This window comes from Eulemur rufifrons, chromosome 12 (genome assembly GCF_041146395.1).
Source record: "Eulemur rufifrons isolate Redbay chromosome 12, OSU_ERuf_1, whole genome shotgun sequence".
Classification (NCBI taxonomy): Eukaryota; Metazoa; Chordata; class Mammalia; order Primates; family Lemuridae; genus Eulemur; species Eulemur rufifrons.
The window spans coordinates 5,744,126-5,767,199 of NC_090994.1; the positions used below are offsets into that span (position 1 = coordinate 5,744,126).

Sequence of the window (23,074 nt, forward strand, 5' to 3'; positions counted from 1 at the left end):
ATAACACAGCTGTCCTTTAAAAGGTGAATGCTCAGACTAACTGTGGTACATCTATATTATGGAATACTATTAATCAACTTTAAAAAGGAACTGTTGTTACTTGCAACACCTTGCATGAATATCCAGGGTATTATGCTGAGTCAAAAAAGCCAGTCCCAAAAAGGTTACAGACTGCGTGATTCCTTTTATATAACATTTTGAAATTACAAATGTTCAAAGAAATAGGAAACAGATTAGTTGATGTTGGGGTATGGGATAGGTGAGGGTGGGGAATGGAAAGGGGTGGCCACAAAACCCTGGTGGTGATGGACTGTGTCTGTATCCCGAGTGTATCCATGTCAATATCCTCGTTGTAATATTGTACTATGGTTTTGTAAGATGTCACTAATGGGGAAACTGGACATTTTAGTGCCTCAAATATTGATACATTATAATCACTGCCTTGATTATCCATCTTGCTATTTCTGCCGTAGACCACTGGTAACTACAGAATTTCTGTATATAGAAACTGAGAGGTGCAAATCTGGGTGGAAGGGAAGGCTGGCTGTCTTGCCTTGAAGCTGACTTTACATAGCAATTACATTTTTTTTAACTTAGATGTTATGTTTTTGGCAGAGCCACAGCTAGAAGGCTCATGGAGATCAATCTCTCTACGTTAGTTTAGTGTTTAATTTACTTCATTAAAAAATTTACTCTCTTTTTTCATATTTAGAAGCTCACTTGTCACTGAAAATACTGCTCAAGATCTTCAGATCTCGAGACTCTGCTTCCCCAAGTCTTTCTCAGCTGACGATCTAACAGTCCTTTCCAAGGATTTCCCGGTTATCATTGGTACTCCTGATAAAATCCGATTAACCTGACTTCTGATGTTTTTTTTCTTATAGGCTTAATTCCTCATTAATTATATTCACTTAATTGCTACTAGGGAGTAGAAAAAATGATAAAGGTGGTTTCAGAAAGTGAAAAAAAAAAAAAGAACAGTAAAAAATGCTTTATTTTGCTCTTTCTGGTGCTAGACAGAGAAACAAAACCATCTTATCAATTTATGTGCCATGTCGTCTTCTAGAAAGTAAAGAAACTGGCAGTGAAATTAACAAGATTGGATAAAAACTACCTATTGATCCAGAACTCAAGCTCATCCTTCAATAAAAGAGAGTAAACACTCTCACTTTAGGCTCTTAAAATAATAGTGTATTATCTGCTGAACTGCAGCCAGAGGAAATTAAGGGACCAGTTCTTATCAATACTCACTCTACAAGGTTTTCATTTGAGAAGGACTTTTAAAAAGACTTTAAAATTGGTGAGGATTCACATCTTCTTCCTATGGGTTAATTTCAGTCTTGTAAGTTCTAAGTGTGAAAGGAAAATTCTCTGAGTAGAGAGAAGTGAGGAAGCCCCTGTAGGTTCTTTGGTGAGGTCGACCATCTGATCATAGAGAAAAATCACTGATAAGTAAACTTCTACAAAATCTGCACAAAGTATGGGCATATAAGGTTTATAGTTTTCCAGATAAAAATAAATATGATGCCATGTACTGACTATGGGAGAACTTCTGTGGACAGCCTCTCTCTTTATATTAATATATGTGTTAATTTTGCTTCTTCAAGAAGCACACACCTAGACATGATTCGTCATACAAGAGATTTACTAGGGAAATGCTTGTGAAAGAAAAAAAGAGAGGGAGGTGGAGAAGGCAGGGAGAGTCCGCAGACTGTGATCCTAGTTGGATCCCTACGAAGGAGGATTGGGAGGGAAAGCGTTAGACTGTTGCACAGTTATAAGAAAGTGTTAGCACACTTGATACAAAGTCACTCATTCAAGAAATCCCATGTGTTGCAGTACCGAGCCTGCATTAGAACATTGCCATGCTTAGTCCTTGGTTGAGAACAGCCTATAGGAGGTGTGGCATGAGTAGAGGAGCGCATCCAGGAAGGCAAAACCTGAGACAACCTAAGTCAATTATGTTCCTGCTGAAGGAAATCAAGTGCACATTTTAGGGCCGTCATAGTATATAAGGAGTTCTTACAAATCAGTAAGTCAAAAGGAGAAAACACCAATATAAAAATGCGTAATGGACGTTATACCAAAATGGCTATCGGCCACTTAGAACCATTTTTCCCCTTCTATGTTCTTCTCTGCATTGCGAAGTCTGAAAGGATCTCTGCCATCAGAGTTCTGGGTCACAGTTCACCACTGTGAGGAATTTCTGTGAGATGCTGGAAAGCGCAAGAGAAGCAGAAGCATGGTTTACCTGTAACAGTGTCATGCGGGGTGAAGGCTTCAGTGGACAGCAGAGGTGAGGTTGTCCCAGGAGCTGCTGGGTGTCCTGCGGATCATTGGTGCTTCAGCCAGCTGAAGTCATCAGCGTGGTTTCCGGAAACACCTGCACTTTAAATTTCCTGAAAGCTATTAGCGCCTTTCCCTGATCTATTTCTCAATATTTTCTAACCATTTCATAAGCCTCTAATTCCCTGTATTAAATGACTTCCTGCTTGAAATACCTACAGCAGTTTCTGACCAAACCCTGGCTAATAGAAACATGAACAAACCAACCACAAAAGATTAAATGTAAATGCCAAATAAATGTATGAAAGTACACTCATGATTATAGAACAAAATTTTTTAAAATAAGATATTATTTTTTACTTTTCAAATCAGCTAAGGTTTATTTTATTTATGTATGTTTGTGCATTTTTCTAGTTTATTATAAACACTTTATAATATAAATATTATAAAATTGGAAAGACACAAACCTCTCCCCCCCAAAAAAATAACAGATTCTGTTATACACTTACTGCTGGGAATTTATGTTTTACATTTACATTTTTGAAACCTTTCTAGAAGGCAATATGTATTATAACCTCTTAAATGTTCACAATCTTTGATCTTCTAATTTCAGTTATAGAAATCAATCTTAGGAAAAAATTAGATTCCAATATTATATCTGAGAGTATTTATCACAATACAAGTTATAATCAGAAATTTCTGAAAAGCTTAAATATCCAAATACTTAAATTTACCATGACATATACTGTCTTAGTCTGTTCAGGTTGTTAAAACAAAATACCTTTGCCCAGGTAATTTATAAACAATAGAAATTTATTGCCCATACTTCTGAGGCTGGAAAGTGCAATATCAATGTGTCAGCAGATTTGCTGTCTGGTAAGGGACCATTTCTCATAGATAGTGACTTCTATGTATCCTCACGTGGCAGAAGGGCAAACAGACTCCTTCTTTTATAAGGGTATTAATCGCATTGATGAGGGCAAAGCCTTAATGATCTAATCAGCTCCCAAAGGCTCCATCTGTTAATACCATCACCCCTGATAGTTGTGGGGGGGTGGTCTGGGAGGGGAGAAGGAAGAGACACAAACATTCAGACCATACCATATACATAGAATTGCTGTGCAGCTGTTATAAATTATGTTTTGGTACAAATTTTATATATGAGAATGAGTTCATGAAATAATATGTGGAAAAGTAATATAACTGTAGATACAGTATAATTATAGTATTGTGTATAATGTATACAATGTATTATATAACATATTTCCTATGTGTATATACACACATATATTTCTATGTAAACAATTTACACACATGGGCAAAAAATAAGAAAATATGACAAATATTTAACAGTGGCTACTTCTCCAATGATAGGATTATAGATAATTTTTATTTTCATACATTTCTGACTTTTTCAAATGTGCTATTATGAGCATGTATTTTATAATCAACTACAGGTCAATTCTGAAATAAAAAAAATTTAATTTTTCCATAACAGCCTATCAGCAAGTGAAGACATAAGGTAAAAAATGTTTCTGCACTTGTTACAGATATTGATTTAGGTCTTTTACTTCCTGTTTCAGATGATATTGGACAAAGATATTGAGAGAATTTCTTTACTATGACTTGACTCACATTTGCTATGCAGGAACAAAATTTTATTGTTTTAAAGGAATAATTTACTGATCAAGTATAGGCTGACTGGATAGTCCCACGCTGTAGGGATGGGATGACAAGACTCTCAAGGCTTGGAGCAAGTTATTTTCTCAGGGCCACGAGAATGTGGATAAATGATGCCAAAGACAGAATTATTATCCCATCAAAGGCTTTCCTCAGCAGTGTCTGTGTGCTGTGCAGTTTTCTCAGTTCGATAAAGGATTAGAACACAATGCTTGTTTGGAGAATTGTGACTTCATACTGCATCAATATCTTTTTCAGCAGTGTTTTTCATTTTCTCCCCTCTTTACCTTTTTAAGCTTTGGGAGAATTAGTTGGAAAGCCAGGTCTTTTGGGTAGATGCTAACATTAAGCCCTCTACTCTGACATCTGGAATCATAAATCCCAGCAAACAGCTCCTAATGCCATTGTGTATTGTTTTCTAAGAGAATGATAGACAGATTCTTTAAAAAAAAAAAAAAAAAAAAACCTCAAAGCCTCCCACACTTGCTGACTTTCTCACTAGTCACTAAGAGTCCTGCCAATCAAGGCATCAGTGTACGTTGATTACTCAGCTCTGCTTCTCCAATCAGACTCATTCCTCCTGCATTGCTGAACACACACACACGCACACACACACACACACACACATACACACACACACACACACACAGACACACACACCACTCTACAATGTGGCTACTGCTGATTCACTTTCCTCACTTTTGTGTACCAATCTCAACCCTGCTTATCCTGCAACCTAAATCAAATGATATCATCCCATGAGTCTTCCCAGAACCTCTCTTTAGCAGCTTTCCCAATTTCCATCACTCCTGAAGTCTACAGAGTAAGCACTCTTACATCCAGGCAAGAAGGGCCCCTGCCTTGGGTTTCTGGCTTTAGAGAACCCAGCTTGGACTCCCTTTGGTCATGGTCTTCCTCTTCGGGCAAAGAGTCCCCAGGACTAACGTGATATGCCCGCCTGGAGCCTGTGCCCTCCCTTCCAGACTATGCTCTGGGACCCAGAATGGTCCCCTTGCCCCAAATGGCCACACAATCACTTTCAGGGCCTTTACATCTCTTACCTGGGCCCATCCTCTCTGGGCAGACAACATCACAGGTGTGTGCACCCCAAGGCCAAGGAGGCAGCTGTCTGGATGTATGGGCTGAGGTGTTCACACACATTTGCGTGGCCCCCCAAGACACAGGACAAGGGAGGAAGAGAGAAGAAAAGGAGAAGTAGTCAAGAGCCAGGCCAGCTCTCCCAGCTCTGCCATGTTGGGCCACTCTCATTATACCATTGGGCCCAAGCGTAATGCCTGGGTCATTTAGCATATTCTCCAGCTGAATTTACCAGAGCTCATGGACCACTCTGGGTTAGAAGTATATTCCACTTTGAAGTAAAACCCAAAATGAACAGAAGGGGGAAAAGTTAATAAGATTAGTAATAAAATACTTAACAAGCATGACGAGTTGCATGAGAAATATAATTTTATTCAAAAATTCAATTTCACTCAAACCTTTGTGGAGTTTCATCGTCTCCCTTTAAAAATTAGGAAACCAAGGCTCAGGAAAGCTGAGTTTTGTCACGATCTCATAGTAGAGTAGGAACAGCATCTTTATGACTCTACAATCTACTTTCTCTTCACTCCACTGATCCACGTGTCTAACTCAGACACCCTCTGGGATATCCATGTCAATCATCCTTTAAAGAGAAACCAACAGATGAATAGCTTTCCATTTGTGAGTCAATGGTTAGCGACTTAAATATTGCTTCTGAGAGTTAGTTTTGCAAAGATTGATGTTCACAGGCTGAGAAGCAGATTTGAAAGATCTACCTGGTAGCACCATGAAGAGCTGCTCTTCCCAGTCTTGGCATTAGCTGGTTAGTTACTGGAAGTAGGTTGGTGTGGGGAGAATGGACTATATGTATTCTTGATTGTTGGAACGTGGGAACTGGGAGTTTACCTTTGTAAATTGTGACCTTGCAGAAATTAACAATTTTCAGTTGCTTTTCTTGCAGATTAACACTACTTCCCTTATCTACCATGGAACAGATCTTAATGAAGAACTTGCATTCATGGCACAAGGTTAATGAATATGAAACTAAGCAATGTATATCCCTCTGACAGACAGGATTTTTGCAGAAAAGACATTATACACATATTCGCTGATAAGGTATAAGACTGGCAAGGAATTTTAGTTACGATTCCTCCACCTGGAGGAGACAGAATCCCAGAGACAGCAAGTGACTTAGTTATCCGTGAGAGCTGTCTATTATTCAACCAGTATGCTCCTCCTGTGGCACAAAATTCAGCTTATGAATGAGCAAGCCATTTGTGTACATGTTTTCAAAGTAATATTAAAGTCAAATCAAATGTGTTAGGTGTGGATACTATCCCTATAAATGAGAGGATTTTGCATACAAAAGAGAAGGAAATCTAAACATTAGGTGTTCAATGACATAGGGCCCTCTGACCCTCCATGGGCATTCCTCTGAGGCATTTTAAGATTTATTGCTATGAAAGAGCCCAAACATAATCTCATGTGGAAAAGGTAATAATATTAATGAACTTTTGTTCAGGGGAGGGAATTTAAGTGCATACCACTGCTCAAAGTTATCTCTTGGTTACTAGGTTTAAGGGAACCTAGTAAATACTTTAAGAACATTCAGTATTGTCTGAATCACAAAAGATGAAAGAAGATGACTTAGAAGGTGGGAATTAGAGTGGGGAAAATTTTTTTCTATTCCCAATATTCTGAAACACATATGGCTTCATTTAATCATAAGATAAACAAAGCATGGAATTTACCAGAAAATAAGACTGGCAGTGCCAGCATTTCATACTCCAACTATTAATGAATCAAAGAGAATTAAAGAGAAGTAACATTCCTTAAAGGATACATTTTCTCATAAAAATTGGAAAAGAATGTGTGGTACTTTAAAAATACTACACCACGTGAGAAACTGCAGCAGGATCATAATGCTTTTTAAATTCATTTGTCTAGAGAAATGAGAGGTGGATCATATTTAACAAGGTTTAGATATGCCCACTTCATCTTCCTGGAAACATAATTTTATTACCATCAGATTTATCAAATTTTATCAGATTTTACTTGCTTGTTAAAACATCGGCAAGTAATATAATTTACCTGCATATTTAGCATAAGAATGTGGTCAACATGCTTCTTTATTTTCACAAAACATGGGCCAAGTGTTAATGGAATCAAGCTGTTCAAAGTAACTTCTATAGAATATTTCTTTGAACACACCCTACACAGCAATATCTGGCGAGGGTGTCAATTTGTCTTTATTTTTAACATCAGATCATTTAAAGCAGTTACTACTACAAATGACTATACGACTCTATACACAACACACACACCCTTACCTTTTTAAAGAAGAGCGAAAACCCAACTCCCTCTAGGCAGGAGGTAAAAATACAGCCCTATGCACTGGTGCCGTTGCCGCGGAGAAATACGGTAACAGCAGGATATTACGGTACTAGCTGGGCTACTGCCTGTGTTACGTCAGCGAGGGCTGCAAAGTTCCTTGCCATTCTTTTCTGGTGTCGGGGAGCTGAATATTAAAAGGGTGATTGTGGAGTTATCAGTTTTCTGTATTTTTTTCTTTCTTATTTTCACTCTTTATTTTCAAATATCCAGGTAAAACGATAGCGAGCCAGGAGCTTAAAGACATTGGTGGTGGAGGGGTGAGTCAGCGCGTGCAAAAGGAGAGGATTTGGTTTCTGGGAGAGACGGTCCCCTCTCCCCTCCTAGAGAAGAGAAAGGACCGAAGCCGGGTCTGCTCCTCCCTCGCGCGCTGGTGGGTGGCTCCGCATTTGCGCTTCAGGTGAGTGCGCAGAGGCAGGGGGCACCGGGTGCGGGGCGCGGGCATCCAGCCGGCCAGGTGGGTGAGAGCAGACCTGCCCCTCCCGGTGAGATGGAGCCCCACTCTCCCCAAGCATCGTTCGCTTTTTTCACCAGATCGTAAACCAGCAACCCTCACCCGCCCCCGTTTCCCTCCGGGAAGTTACCTTCCAGTTAACAAGTGTCTTTTTAACCGGGTCTTTATCGCCCCGAGGTAAGAGAGAATGGGTTTCTGCAGCGGCATGTTTTTACTACCACCTGTGAGGTCTTGAACTTGTGATTTTCACGACAGCCTTTGCACAGGGGTCCTGCCTTAGGGCCCAATCCCAGTAGACAAGGCGGGCACTTCCCCACGCCCCGCACTCCTGCCCGAGTCCCTGCGATCGGTTTGCAGTAGAAACCCAGGTCTCTTACGCAGATCATGGCCCCCAGCCCAGAAAATTCGAGGCGTCCCCTGTCCGCTGCCACGCCGGCTTAATGTTCACGGCTACAAAATCCGCAGTGACTGTCACTTGCAAAGCCCCTTCCGCAACGCAATGCCCTCCCCACCCCGTCCCCTAGCAGTCTGGCTGCCACTTGGGACTCGAGCCCCTCAAGAGGTCGACACCAAGGCATCCTGGACAGACTTGGGTCGCGTTCAGCCCTCGGGTCCCTCCGGGCTTTGCTTGGGACCTGGTTCTCAGGCTGGCTTGGCTGGTCTACAGACCGGCGCGCTCCGCACAGCCAAGAGCGAATTCCTCGGGCGTGAGCGTGCGCGTGGCACTGGCCCTGCGGTGCCTGGGTCTCAGCGGTTCCCTCTCCCAGGCCGCCCCCTCCAGGTGACTGTGAGGCAACCTGTTCAAATGGCAACCGTGTAGATCCTCCGGAATCCACCGGTTTGGCATGGTAGGACGCACACGCCAGCCGCAGTCGCGCCTTGGGGGTTTTGGGGATTTTAATTTCGCGGTACCTGCGCTCGCAATCCGGCCTTGGGGCGCTGCAGCGTGGAGGGTTTTTTTTTTTTTTTTTTTTTTGGTTATTGTTTTTTGCTTCGGATCCTGAACTCTGTCAGAGGCGGCGCGGCGGAGCGCGCGAGGCAGGTTCCCAGCAGCGGAGGCTCAGGGGACGCGGCCCACGATCCCCTCCCGAGTCGCCTCCGCTGCGGCCGGGCGCGGCCTCTCCTGGACCGCAGAGTCAGGCGGGCTCCTAGCTGGGGTCCCGCGCCGGTCGAGGCCCTCACAGTCTCTCTCCCTTGGGCGCCTGGCTCACAGCCCGCCTTTCTCTTTGCGCTCTTGCAGGTGGATACGGTCAAACGACGCTCCGCCGCCTGGGTCTCCGCAAATATTTGACACGCATGTCGCCTGGCCGGTGCGCCTAGAAGCTGGAGCTAGCACGAGCCCTTGGTGGGGCAGCCCAAAATGCGGGTAACTGCAGAGCAGCGCCCAGATGCCGAGGGTCCCTGCCTTTGAGCGCCGACGGCTGGTTTGGGGAGAATCTGGCGCTGGATTTTTGAATTCCAGAAGAATTCCAAATTATGTGCAGAATGCTGAATCTTCTCTCCACCAGGACGAATCAGACAGTGCAGAAAAGTGGACTCCCTTAATTCTGGGATTGCATTTTGCAACGTGTCTCCTTGACCTTCTTGCCAGGCCTCGGGTAGGGAGGAAGCTGGAGTCCCGGGCCAGCGCAGCAGGTGGAGAGGCTCCCCGGGCAGCCCCGCGCACCCCTGGCCATGTCGCCTTTCATGCCCTGCCCCTTCGCTTGGCCTTCTGAGGGTTCCCAGGACCGGCCAGGGCTGTTTCCCACCCGCGCGCTCTCTCTCGCCCCCACCCAAGCCCAGCTGGCAGAGCTCCCTCAAGCCGAGAATTTTTGATTCCCTGCTCCCTCACTCCCGCCTCCGCCCCCGCCCGGGGGTGGCCCTCCAGAGCCGGACCTCGCCCGGCCCGGGCTGGGACCATGGTGTTTCTCTCCGGAAATGCTTCCGACAGCTCCAACTGCACCCACCCGCCGGCTCCGGTGAACATTTCCAAGGCCATTCTGCTCGGGGTGATCTTGGGGGGCCTCATCCTTTTCGGGGTGCTGGGGAACATCCTGGTGATCCTCTCTGTAGCTTGTCACCGGCATCTGCACTCGGTCACTCACTACTACATCGTCAACCTGGCGGTGGCCGACCTCCTCCTCACCTCCACGGTGCTGCCCTTCTCCGCCATCTTCGAGGTCCTGGGCTACTGGGCCTTTGGCAGGGTCTTCTGCAACATCTGGGCGGCGGTGGACGTGCTGTGCTGCACCGCGTCCATCATGGGCCTGTGCATCATCTCCATCGACCGCTACATCGGCGTGAGCTACCCGCTGCGCTACCCGACCATCGTCACCCAGAGGAGGGGTCTCATGGCCCTGCTATGCGTCTGGGCGCTGTCCCTGGTCATCTCCATCGGGCCCCTGTTCGGCTGGAGGCAGCCGGCCCCCGAGGACGAGACCATCTGCCAGATCAACGAGGAGCCGGGCTACGTGCTGTTCTCGGCGCTGGGCTCCTTCTACGTGCCCCTGGCCATCATCCTGGTCATGTACTGCCGGGTCTACGTGGTGGCCAAGCGGGAAAGCCGGGGCCTCAAGTCCGGCCTCAAGACCGACAAGTCGGACTCGGAGCAAGTGACGCTCCGCATCCATCGGAAAAATGTCCCAGAGGGAGGCGCCGGCTTGGCCAGCGCCAAGAACAAGACGCACTTCTCCGTGAGGCTCCTCAAGTTTTCCCGGGAGAAGAAAGCGGCCAAAACTCTGGGCATCGTGGTCGGCTGCTTCGTCCTCTGCTGGCTGCCTTTTTTCCTGGTGATGCCCATTGGTGAGTCTTTACAACACCTCATCTCAATGTTTAGGGGTCTTCACCCCGTTCTCCTTCTGTGACCCCAGGCTCTGGGTCCGGACGCGAGAGGATCTGCATTTCAAACAGCGAAGCGCTGGGGCAGTTAGAAAAGGCTCAGTGCAGACCTGTGCGTTGCTATTCTCTTTCCAACCCGGTCTCATTTGCATTAGGTCCTAGGGCACTTTTTCAACTACTCATAAAGTGGCTTTCAACTGATACAGATTAATTGGTCTGCTTAATAAGAATGTCAACTTTCCTTAATGCCTTTTAGCATGTGTTTAGTTTAAACGCATCTTCCCTCTCAAGACACAATCTCCACCAAGTGCTCAGGCAGACTGCCCAATGCCACTTTGACTCTGCTGCAGACTTCGAATTCTCTTGGCCCAAAAATGAGTACCATGCTTATTCTGGACAAACGTGTGATTTTATTATTACATTAGATTATTCCTAAAGGTTTGCTATAATGGTCTGCTTATGTTCTATATCTGTGTTAATTCAATTTTCTTTTCTGGATTCAGTATGGAAGGAATTATGCTAAGCTACTAACCAAAAAAAAAAAAAAAAAACCACCCCACACAACACCATTTTATGTCCAAATCAATTTAAGCCTTGAATAATTGATCATAATGTTCCCAACAAGTAAATACTTATTCCTTTCTTTTAACAGTAACTATTAAAACAAACACCATCCTTATCCAGAATCATCTGGGAGGTTGCAGATGACATTGTTTGAAAATAACACAGTGCACGTAATGTTACAAATCAAATTTTTACAGATGTTAAATTAGCTGTTGTCAAAACTAATTAGTTTATGATAAGTGTCAGCAAGCTGATCCACTAGCAATAGTCATCTGTCTCTGAAAGGCTTTCAGTGAGATCCCAGAATCATTGTTTGCTATTTTTAGCTTGTAAGCTCAAATATAGACCCACACATCGGTTATCCACTAACTAAAAAAAAAAAAAAAAAAAAAAGTCATGGTGAAAATTAATAAAAGTCCATTTCAGGTACTTTAGAGTTAAATTTAAATGGCAGGTGCTTTAATTTGCAACTCGGTAATAATAGCAACTATTATTTTTTAAGTGCCAACTATGTTCCAGATATTTTACCAGGCTTTTTATTTCATTAGTCCTCTCAGTGACTCAGTGAGGTGTGCAAGATTGCATGATTACCCTGCAGTCACAAGTGGAGGAAGAGGCTCTTCAGGTTCTAATACCATAACCACCAGCCACATGAAGCTATTTAAATGTGAACTGAAGTTAAATAAAATTAGTATTCCATTCCCCAGTCCCACTAGCCACCTTTCAAGTGCTCAATGGCCACATGTGGCCAGTAGCTACTGTTCTGAACCATAGAGATTTAGATCGTTTCTATCACTGCAGAAATTTCTGTCCATCAGGGCTTCTGGAGAGGCCCTTCTCTGCCCGCCACCTGGCCTCCCACTGTACCTACCTGTCGTCATCACTACCTCTGCTCCTGGAAGCACATCACAGCTTTGGATTGCCTGGGGCAACACTCTTCCCCCCAAGCCACTGCTTCCTTACTTGCCTGCATCCCGACTCTGCCTCCTGAATTTGCACATTTGTTCGTGTGCAATCTGCTTACTCGACAAGTGTTTGTGGAGCACTTGTTCTAGACATGCAGGATGAACAAGGCAGAAGAGTCTTTGCCAATGAGATGTTTGCATTTGGAGGAGATAGATGTAAACAAATTAGTATATCCTAAAAAGTCAAGGATCAACAAGCGCTATCAAAAAGTCAGCAGTATAAGAGGCTAGAGAGTGACGAGGATAGTGGGGTGGGTTGTGAGGAGAGCACTGTCTAGAGAGATGATATTTGAGCAGAGTCCTGCGAGACATGGGAGGAAGAGCTTCATGGGCAGAGGAAACAGCGAGTACAGAGCGGGGAAAGATGGAGAAGGCCGGTGTGACTGAGCCACAGACAGCAAGAGGGAAGGGAAGTTCAAAGAGACTGGGGAGAGAGACAAGGTCAAAGTCCTATGGGGACTTGCTGGCCAGAGTAACATTTGCATATTATTCTAATCTTGATGGGGAGCCATTGGAGGGTTTTGAGTGAGAGAGTTTACATATTTAGGAGATCATTCTGATTATTGGGTGGAGAATGGACCCTTTGGGGGCAAAAGTGGAAACAGAGAGACCAGTTAAGAGGCTACTAGTGAAGTGGAGGGGAGAGAGGTCCTGACACCATGGACACAGGAGAGACAGGTGGAGGTGGTGAGAAGTGATCACGTTCAGCACTTATTTCAGAGGTAGAGCTGACAAGTTTGGTCATAGGGTGTGAGAAAAAGGAAGGTTTGGAGCCTGAACCTGGGTAGATAGTAGTGCATGTTACTGAGATTGGGAAAACCACAGAGTTACAGGGTTGAAAGGGGTAACAGGGGAGCGGCGAGAATTAGGAGCATTTATTTGGCACACACTATGTTGAGAAGTGTCTATTAGACATCTAAGCAGAGATGCCAAGCAGGCAGTTCAATACTGTTTATGAATTTGGAGCTTGGAGGAGAAGGTGGGCTATGGATATAAACTTGGGACATATGAACATTTTTAAAGCCACAGGAATGGAGAGATCTACAAGACAGAAGCTATGGGAGAAAAGAGACAAGAACTGAGCCTTGAGGCATTCTCATACCTGGTGTCAGGAAAAGAGATAGAGAAGAGTGGCATGGGAGGTAGGAGGAAAATCAGGAGAGTGTGTTGTCCCCCAAGCCTAAAGCCTAAAGAAAACGTTTCAAGAAGGCAGCAGTAATCAACTGGGTCACACGCAGCGGCCAGGCAAGGAGAGCGGGACTGGGACCCAACCCTGGATTTGGCCGTAAGGAGCTGCTGAGTGCACGAAGAGGTCATGTGAGGCTAAGAGCTTCAGTGGGGTGATGCGAACAGTAGCTTGATTGTGCACTTTCTGGAGAGAACAAGACGAAAAAGTGGGAATAGGGAAAATAGATGACTCTTGTGACAAGCGTCACTAGACAGTGGAGCTGGGACGTGCGATGCAGCTGGAGGGATAGAAAGAGAGTTTTCAAAGGTGGGAGGTGGAGACGCAGCATCGTATTTACGTTCTGATGGGAAGGACAGAACAGAGAGAGACACGGGTGTAGGCAAGAGAGGAGATGGGATTCAGTGCCCAAGTGGAGCATCAGGAAGTGACAGAGAGGGCAAAGCGTATGAGCCCCCAGGCAGGTGGCAATGGAGGAAGAGAGAGAGAGTTGTCCTGAGGATGTTTTTATGTCCTCAATGAAATCAGAAGCAAGTTGGTCAGGAAAGAGTGAGGAGGGAATAGGGAAGGATGGCGGTTTGAGGAGCGAAGGAAAGATGTGACCTACCTGTCCTTGAGAGTGGGAGAGTAAACCTGCTATGGAAATGTAGTAGAGTCACTGGGCAGTCCTGAGGGCCTGTTTGAGATTGACAGGCAGAACTTCAGAGCAGTCGAGAAGGGTGTGTGCTGCTCTCCAACAGCCGCGGGATACGGGGACATTGGTGATGGCAGGCTGTGAGTTCCAGGTAGCGTGGGGAAGAGAGCTGTTTGTGAAGGGACACAGACTGGATCAGCTTAGGGGGCACACACAGCCAGGTGGGGGAAAGAGCCCAGGTGAGGATCGACGGCCTGGGAGTTGGGACTGGTGGTGGTGACAACTATACAGTGGCATGGGGCACGATGGCTCGGGTCCTGGTGTCCTCCAGGGGAAGGTGGTGCTCTGGTCTCTGGCAGTTAGTAAAATTGAGGTGAAGACGTCAGGGTGGAGGGAAGTGTGGTAGACAGGAGCCCTCGGACTCACTGGGCTTCCTTCCGCTGTGATTGGAGGGAAATGGAAACCTCAGAGCTCACGGTGTCTGAGTGCGCTGCTCAGTAGGACAAAGGATCCCTAAACCCGCCAATCTGCGGTCCCCAACTTCCTCTTGACACCACCTGAACAGAGAGACAACTTCTCCCGGGATGTACAGCCTGTAGAATAAGCACCCAGCACTGAGTTCAGCAGAATAAAAGATGAATAAAGCACGTCCCCCGCTCTCCAGGGCCCCACAGTCTAGTTGAGGAGACAAATTGTGAATAATTAATACAAGTCTGTGCGATTGGTGCTCAAATGGTATTATTATGAAGTGCTAAGGAATAGAGCCGTACACTCCGTCTGGAGGTCACCAAAGAAGCTTCCAGAAGTACAGCCGTTAGCTGAGCAGGGGCTTAAAGGAGACAGCACGACATCTGCTGGGTCACTGGCAAAGTGTTATTTGTTTTTATTAATTATCTTCAGCACATTTTTCATGCAAAATGTGAACAGAAGAATAAATATGCCGTCCTATTATCGTACACAAGGGACATAAGCTCTTCAGTATGACAAGTGCTCTCTTGGAAAGAAGAGGTTATCCCAGTCTGCTGGAAAGCAAAGAGATTAGAAATTAAAATCAGGGCAGGGATGAGAGTGCTACACACAACCAAGAGGTGGAACACCCATATCCAACAGGAAGTGACCCAGGAAAATCAGGTGAGGAGACTACTTCATCGTTGAAGGTCCTTCCTCTGTGCTGTGAGAAGATGCACACTTGGCTTATTTGCAAGTTCTTCCCCATCAAGGCTGGGCTGCTTGCTGGATTGAGTAGTGTAATTGCAGGAACCCAACTTGCCCGCTCCACGGCTCCAAATCTTGCTAGTCTTGCTACCTTTTTGCATCCTAAATGATTGGTTGAAATTCAGAACCTCTTGCATGGAAGGAGTTCTCATATGAGGTTGTTATCAGTCATTTGTACCTTGGAGTGAATGTGTTAAAAAACAAACAAACAAACAAAAAAAAACGAAGTGTTGATCATGGAGATGACTAGAGACTGTGAAGGTGCCTTCGACATATGACAGAAAAGGAAAGATGGAAATTCTGCCTCCCAGGAAAGCTCCAGTATGATAATAAGACGGAAGTCTGTGCCTGGTCTTCGCCTAGTTCATCCTGTTGCCTGTAGCCCACGAGCTATGCAGAGGCTCTGTGCTGAGTGAGTGGAGAAAGCATTGGCCTGAGATTGAAACCTGGGCCTTCTTTTTCATAAAACAGGAGTGGTTATACAGTTCAGCTGCCTGGCATAGTGCCTAACACAGAGTAAATGGCCATAAATGTTAATCTTACCAGAATTTACGTGACTCCCAGACCACCCCTGACATAATGATGTTGCCATGAGGGGTGGATGTCCTAGGAGGTCTGAGAAAGAGAGAGCATTGGAAAGAAAGGGATGAAGGGGGCAACGTTCATTGAAAACATAGCTATGTGTCTGAATTCTGGACACGTTATCTGATTTAAATATAAACCCCGGCATTATCATTGGACCTAAGCCATTGCCATTATCTCTGAATCAAAGGAGGCAGCGTTGGGCTGAGATGTGGCCTATGTGGACGTAGAATATTTGCAAATTATGTTTTAAAAAAAAGACAGGAGGCACCATGTTGGTGAGGAGGGAGAATGTGTTTTAAGGTTGGATGTTTCAGGAAAGCATAGCCTGGCAGGGGATTTGTCAGGTAGAGGCAGCGAGGCAGAGAATGACTCATTCATTCGTTCATTCAGCAAAATTTTCATTGAGCATCTACTATATGCCAGGCAGCTAGAGATTCCCTGGAGATAAAGATAAATCCCTGCTCTAACAGAGCTGAATTAACCTGAACAATTAAATACCTAGCAAAGTTTCAGATGCTGATATGTGAAACGGAGTTAGAAAAAAGGACAAGTAATATAATGACATATAATGGCCCCAACTCCCCTGTGGGTGCCTGAGATAACCAGGGCTTAAGTGCTGCTTTGCTGCAGGTACAAAGAGATCGAGACCCTGATTCTTACAGAAAAGGCTGATCTCTTAGAGATAGTGCTGTAGAGAGAATGTATTAGCCATTGGGTTTTATTTTAACAGGCCAGCCTTTCAGTCATTCTTACTGAGCCACAAACCATCCCAAAAGGTAGTAGCTTAAAGCACCAACTATCACATGGCTCATGATTCTGTGGGCCAGGAATAAGTCGGCACCCAGTTCGTCTAACAGCTGGGATTGGCCATCAGTCTTGGTGGCCTCTCTTCCTCCCATGGTCTAAACCAGCTCTTTTATGGCATGGCAGTTCTCTCCAAGAGGGCCAAGACGGAAGCTGCCATGCCTTTGAAGAGCTGGGCCCACCTCTGGCCCCACCTCTGGCCCCATCATCCTGCCGTCAGAGCAAGTCCGGAGACCAGCCTAGGTTCAGGGGGAAGGGAAACACTCGCCTCTTGCTGGGGAGCAGCAGGTGCATACAGGAAACGGGGGGATTGTCGAGGTCCTCTTGCAGAATACCAACCTCACGAACATGTCAAATAGCATTTCTGTTTCATCCATGAATAATATTACGAACTTTCCATGTGCTGGGCTTCATGCAATGCACAGAGTCAAAATAGTCGGGTTCCTTGTCTTCCTGCAGGCTTCTAATCGCCAGGAGGAGAAAGATATTAATCAGATAAACACATAAAACTATCCAAAACTGTACAGTGCAATGAAGGGGATGTGGGATGCCTTGGCAACACAGCCCGTGGTTCAGGGTGGTCCTTCTTGCTGGGAAGGAAGGCTTGGCCATGGAGCCCAGATCTGTAGAATGAGGAGGTGTTTTAGTGGTTAAAAAGGGGATGGAGGGAACAGAATGTGCAAAGACTCTGAGGACTTTCTAGAAGGCCACTGTGGCCAGAAGCAAGAGGCCAAGAGATAACTGGTGTCCAGTGAAGCTGGAAAGAGAAGGAACAGACTAAACAAGCCTTTATAGCCATTTTACGAGTTTTTGTTTTTATCTGAAGCTGACCAGGGATGACATGATTGAGTTTATGCAATATTTCAAAATATCAAAGGCTTAGTGAAAAGAAGATTGTGGATGGACCAGTTGGGAGACCTTTACACAGGACAGGGGGAGACATACGCTGCCAAGTATGATCCTTCTAACACGCCATTTAAAATGCTTATTTCCGTGAGCTGCCGCAGAGTTCTGGAATGCCTCTTTTGCCGTTGCCTTCAGAGCTTAGATTTATGAGAAAGCCTTTCTTGTGGTCACAAATAGTATAACCAGACTTGGCTTGAAATTAATGTTGGCTCTTTCCACAAGACAAATCTGTCAATGAAGATTTACCATCATATTCAAAAGAATGTGCTGTGGGCTCAAAAGACATCGACGATGAGTTCTAACAATGCTTGGAACAATAGCTGACTCTTTCAAATCGGGCTGTAGACAGGTGAGTTATTACTTGGAAGGAGTAATAACTCCTTAGTCACTTAGTAACAAAGTCATTGCCGTGTTCTGTTACCTTATGGTTTTATGGTGGACGTGAGGACACTTCTCTAAGAGTTTTTCTCTGTTGAACGAGTTTACTGTATTTTAGCCCCGCTGTGTGGTTTGCCAGTTTGAAGGTTGCATAGTGGCTTTTCATTTTTAAATCCTGTATTTCTTTACTATTTGAACATTTCTTTCCCTATTTTTATCAGTCATTTGCATTTCTCCTTTTGTGAAATTGCCTGTCTGTGCTTTTGGGCCACTTTTTATACAGCACTTTTTCTATTTCTTTTTTGATCTGTGAGTTCATTTTGTACATTGAAGATATTAGTCACTTGTATATCATAATACTGGTTAACCTAGCCTTCTTACACTATATCCAGGTGTGCTCAGAAAATGTGTCTTCTTTATTTTCCAAAAACTGATGTGATATTTATTTACAAAATTTCACAGAAACACATACACACATGCATGCACAGACATGCACACACACACACACACTGTCTTTCTTTCTCTCTCTCTCTTAGTTAAATCCAATAAGCTCAGTCAGATCCAGTAATTTACGCATCCATCACCTTTACATACTGAGTCTCTTGAATAACTCAGTGTCTTAGTCCACGTGTGCTGCTGTACACAAACTGGGTAGTTTTACAGGTGGACACTGCTCCGATTCCCCTGATCGATCTCTTTCCTGAATAGCTGCAGCTTTTCACAGGAGCAGTAATTTTTCTCCTTTTGTTCGACCTCATAGAGAGTGACCTAGTGTTAAAATTTGAAACAGGCTTTGTTTGAAACGGCGTGGGTCCCTGTTCAAATCTTTGAGACCCGGATTAAGGGGAGAAGGAAAAAGATCATCTTTGTTGTAGTTTCGATTTGCCGACTGCAGATCTATTATCCACAGGTGTCGCAGCCTTACCAGGGTCATGGCTCTCTGCTCAAGAGGAAGCCAAGGCACTGAGGCAGCAGGGCTCACAGCGGAGAGCTCCATATCGCAGGCGCTGTTGGAGGAGACGGGAGGAAGTTCTCAAATCTGTCTCCCCGAGAATTGGCAGAAAGAGTTTTTAAAGATAGTTCGACAGGCAAAGGGCTGGGGAATTGGGTCTGCCAAGTGCCTGGGTTTGGGGAGGAATGACAGAGGTGTAGAAATATTACCTTCTTTGCTGAGTCAGTTCTTGGGTGGAGGTCGCAAGACCAGTTGAGTTAGTTCCTCGGTGTGGGCCACTGGTCTGGTCAAATGCAGGGGCTGGAAGTATCTGGAAAACTAGCCTTAGGTTTCACAAGGGGGATGTTATCTATGGGAGCAACGGAGAAAGCTGAGAATCTATGACCCCCAGCTGTGTGACTCCTGAGTAGTGAGCAGTTATAGGAGAGCAAGCTCGGAGACAGTGGCTGGTGTTTATATATGTATTTCCCTTAGCATAGTTCCCATCTTGTGGTCCTTTATTAATTTTATAAAGGGCAGTTTCATAGGGAGATATGAGTAAAAGTTTTCACTTTTGCAAGGCAGTCACTTTGTCCTGTTTGCTTGGCACGTCAGGTGTAGTGTCCTCCCGGTGGTGTGACTGACCACCTGGGAGCCACGCCCTGGAGAGCCCGCCTTGTCTGCTGCCTTTGCCTGGGAAAGCGGAGGAGCCTTCCCCTCCGCCCCCCCCACCCCCAACCTGGACCTCAGCATTGCTACTCATCTCAGATACTCAAGTACCACTGAGCTTTGTCTTTGAAAAGCTGCCGGGAGCCTGCCTGTGTCTCTAGCTTCTGTCATTCCAAGCCCTGGGGCAGGGTGCTACTGAGAAGCAAGTGGGACCTGTCTCACCTTTATTCCCCTTACCTGAGATGCATTGAGGACTCATGAGTCCTTCATTCAAGCTGGTCCTAACCAAACTGTAGTTTCCAGAAACTTCTCAGAGATCCTGGCTTATGAATACTGGCTTTCCCTAGGGTTTTAGCAGAGATGTAAAATCTCACCTATGTGTGTATTCCTTTAGATGTATTAAGAATTTAGAAAGGGGATCGAGAAGTTCAGGGTGATCTAGAAGTCACCATTTCCGTGTAGGCTCCTTTTCACGATGACATCAAAGAGAGAAGCCGAAATAAGTGTCACCTGGAGTGTGATCATTTCCTTTGGTCCTTCAGAAGTTCGTGGTTCGGCCGGGCGCGGTGGCTCACGCCTGTAATCCTAGCACTCTGGGAGGCCGAGGTGGGCGGATCGTTTGAGCTCAGGAGTTCGAGACCAGCCTGAGCAAGAGCGAGACCCCACCTCTACTAAAAATAGAAAGAAATTATATGGACAGCTAAAAATATATATAGAAAAAATTAGCCGGGCATGGTGGTGCATGCCTGTAGTCCCAGCTACTCGGGAGGCTGAGACAGGAGGATCGCTTGAGCTCAGGAGTTTGAGGTTGCTGTGAGCTAGGCTGACGCCACGGCACTCACTCTAGCCTGGGCAACAGAGTGAGACTCTGTCTCAAAAAAAAAAAAAAAAAAAAAAAAGAAGTTCGTGGTTCAAGACAAAGCTTGCCCGTCATCCTGAAGCCTTTGCCTCTCAACACAGTTGCAGGGAGGCCACATTTGGGGTCAGAGGGTGGCAAGAGTCCCTGTAAAATTCACTAGGCTGAGCTTTCTCTTGTGGCCCCGATCACAAGAGGATTGTGTGAGACCATGGGAAGAGTTTAACAAGTCTCTTCCTAGGAAAAAGAAGGGAACTAGTTCCCACATCTGGGGATGTGTCTGATGCCCTATAGTGGCCTTTGTCAGCTCAGGCTGCCATAACAGAACACCACAGGCTGGGCAGCTTAAGCAGCCAACATGGATTTCTCACAGCTCTGGAGCCCAGAAGTCCGAGACCAGGGTGCCAGCATGGTTGGATTCTTGGTTCTCAGACAGCCACCTTGTCGCTGTGTCCTCACATGGCAGAGAGAGTGAGAACTCTGGTCCCTTCATCTCCTTATAAGGACACTAATCCCATCCCGGGGCTCCTCCCAATGACCTCATCCAACCCCAATCACCCCAAAAGCCCCACTTCCTAATACCATCACCCTGGAGGTTAGAGCTGCCTCATATGGATTCGGGGGGACACCAACATTTCCCCCGTATCAGCGGTGCATCTATGGCACTTACAGCCTCTAATTTCATTCCCAGAGCAAACCGATAAGATAGAAATTGGTATGCTCATGAAGAGATGAGGAAACTGAGGCCCCAGAGATTAAGTGACATCTTGCAGAGCTGCCTGGCTGCCTTCCCTGGAATGGAGAAAAGGGGTCTGGCCACGGGGAAAAGCCCTGGGGGTCTCACCTGGCTCTGCCTCTCCCTCTGCACTTCCATCTCCTCCTCTGTGGGAGAGGGGCTTGCGCTGGGCCAGCGGCTTTCAAACTTGGCTTCAGAATGCTTTGTGCAAAGGCAATCCCACTCAGAAAGCCAGGATATAAAACGGATAAAAGCAGCACTGCGCCGGCGAGGCAGCCAGAGAACCCTGCGTCCTGGACGCTCAGCCCTCCCCTTCCTGCTGGCAGAGGCCACCGAAGGGGATCCAGAGCACAGGTTGCTCTCTGTGCTAATGGTTTCTGACTCCAGGCCCATTAAACGGTGACTGTAGAAGTTCTGGAAGGAGTATGGTTTGCATTTTCAAAGGAGAAAGAGGCAAAGTTGACAAAGGGTACATGGGCTGTCATTATTCTGGAATGCTGGCAGAGCAGTAGTCTTTGCCCAAAAAGGGTTTGAAAAGGGAACGTTGCACGCTCACTTTCTTTTTTAATGCGCTGTCCACATTTAGCTTATTGCCGGGGCATCCATCGCGAGCTAGAAACCTGCTGTTTACAAGCTGACCACGTATTTAGTTCCCCCTAATAAAAAATGCTTTTGAAGTTTATCTGCAATCTGCAACGGTGTTGTTTTTTCACGATTTTGCTGTCATTTGGAAATTACTAAAGGACAATCTCAGCAATGGATTTTTTTTTTTAAGGGAAACACTCTAGGAGGATAAAATTCCAGAATAACAAACCATAAAAGAGGTCACGTCAGTAGCTCTCAACCAGGGACAATTTTGACTACCAGGTGACACTTGGCAATGCCTGGAGACGTTTTTGCTGTCATAATGTCACAATTAGGGTGGGAGCTGCTACTGGCATCTGGTAGGTTATGCCAGGGATGCTGCTAAGCACCCCACAATACACAAGATGCCCCCTACAATAGAGCATTCACCAGCCCAAAATGCCATTGGTGCCAAGATTAATAACCTCAAGTTTATGCTATAGAATTTCTAAAATGTATCAGAATACTTTAGGAATACCACCTTGAAAGCAGAACACCAATTTTTATTATTATTCGGATTTTTATTTACTGTGTTGCCAACATCTTGGCTAGTGATTCAAACAGAAACAAACAAAGAAACAGTCTGAGGTCTCCAGAGTCCTCGAGGTCCCTAAAAAGGCAATAGTTATCTACGTACTATTTTTTTTTATTGTGACAAAATTCATATGACATAAAATTCACCATTTTAACCATCTAAAATTGTATAAGTCAGTAGCAGTTAGTACATTCATGATGTTATGCAGCTATCATCACTATCTAGTTCCAAGACACTTTCATGACCTGAAAATGAAACCTGGGTCCCGTTAGCAGTTACTTCCCATCCCCCCTCCCAGGTCCCTGGCAACCATGAGTCTGCGTGGATTTGCCCAGTCTTGATACTGCATGTATAGAGAATTTCCATCCTCTGGAATGTTCTGTTGGACAGGACTGATCTACAGAACAGTGGAAAATATCAGCATTTTGGTGGGGCGAGCCCTTGGGATGAGGGTCTTGGGAGTAGAGAATATGGAATCTACATCAGTGGGTCATCTCTTAAGGATGAGGGCCTGGGGCTGGGGTTTAGGACATGTCCGAAGTTGGGATGACTAGGCAGAAGAAGAATGAGCAAAAATTGCTTGAGTTTTTGGAGAAATGGGAGACTCAGCATAGCATAAATTCTGGCAACAGAAAGAGGAGAAAATCTCAGCGAGGAGGGAGTGGTGCCAATGTCAAATGCAGCAGAGAAGTCAAAGGGAAAGAAAACCAGGGGGAAAAAATGTGTTTAGTAATATGAGGTCATTTGTGACCTACCAAGTCCGATGCAGAGTGGAGGGGAGAGGTCATTCACGTCACCAGCTTTCTCTCCGGCAAGGGGC

The 23,074-nt window shown here is 45.4% G+C and overlaps 1 protein-coding gene and 1 long non-coding RNA gene across 8 annotated transcripts in view; one reads left to right on the forward strand and one right to left on the reverse strand.

Moving 5' to 3' along the window:
• Nucleotides 1-7,387, reverse strand: part of LOC138393600 (uncharacterized) — a 26,239-nt gene extending 18,852 nt beyond the window's left edge. Inside the window, exons 1-2 of one of the 4 annotated variants that reach the window (XR_011235228.1) lie at nt 7,335-7,387; nt 2,252-2,383 (exon numbers count right to left, since the gene is read on the reverse strand). This is a non-coding gene — a long non-coding RNA (uncharacterized lncRNA). Of the gene's footprint in view, nt 1-2,251; nt 2,542-7,334 lie in introns of those variants that run through there. The other 3 variants (XR_011235227.1, XR_011235229.1, XR_011235226.1) reach the window with 3 other exon arrangements.
• The window catches only part of ADRA1A (adrenoceptor alpha 1A), a 69,638-nt gene continuing 51,158 nt past the window's right edge, over nt 4,595-23,074 (forward strand). For 2 of the 4 annotated variants that reach the window (XM_069484842.1, XM_069484839.1), the window contains exon 1: nt 4,595-10,630. In XM_069484842.1, the coding sequence (XP_069340943.1) occupies nt 9,748-10,630 (883 nt within the window). In that variant the 5' untranslated portion in view covers nt 4,595-9,747. The remainder of the gene's footprint in view (nt 10,631-23,074) is intronic. The other 2 variants (XM_069484840.1, XM_069484841.1) reach the window with 2 other exon arrangements.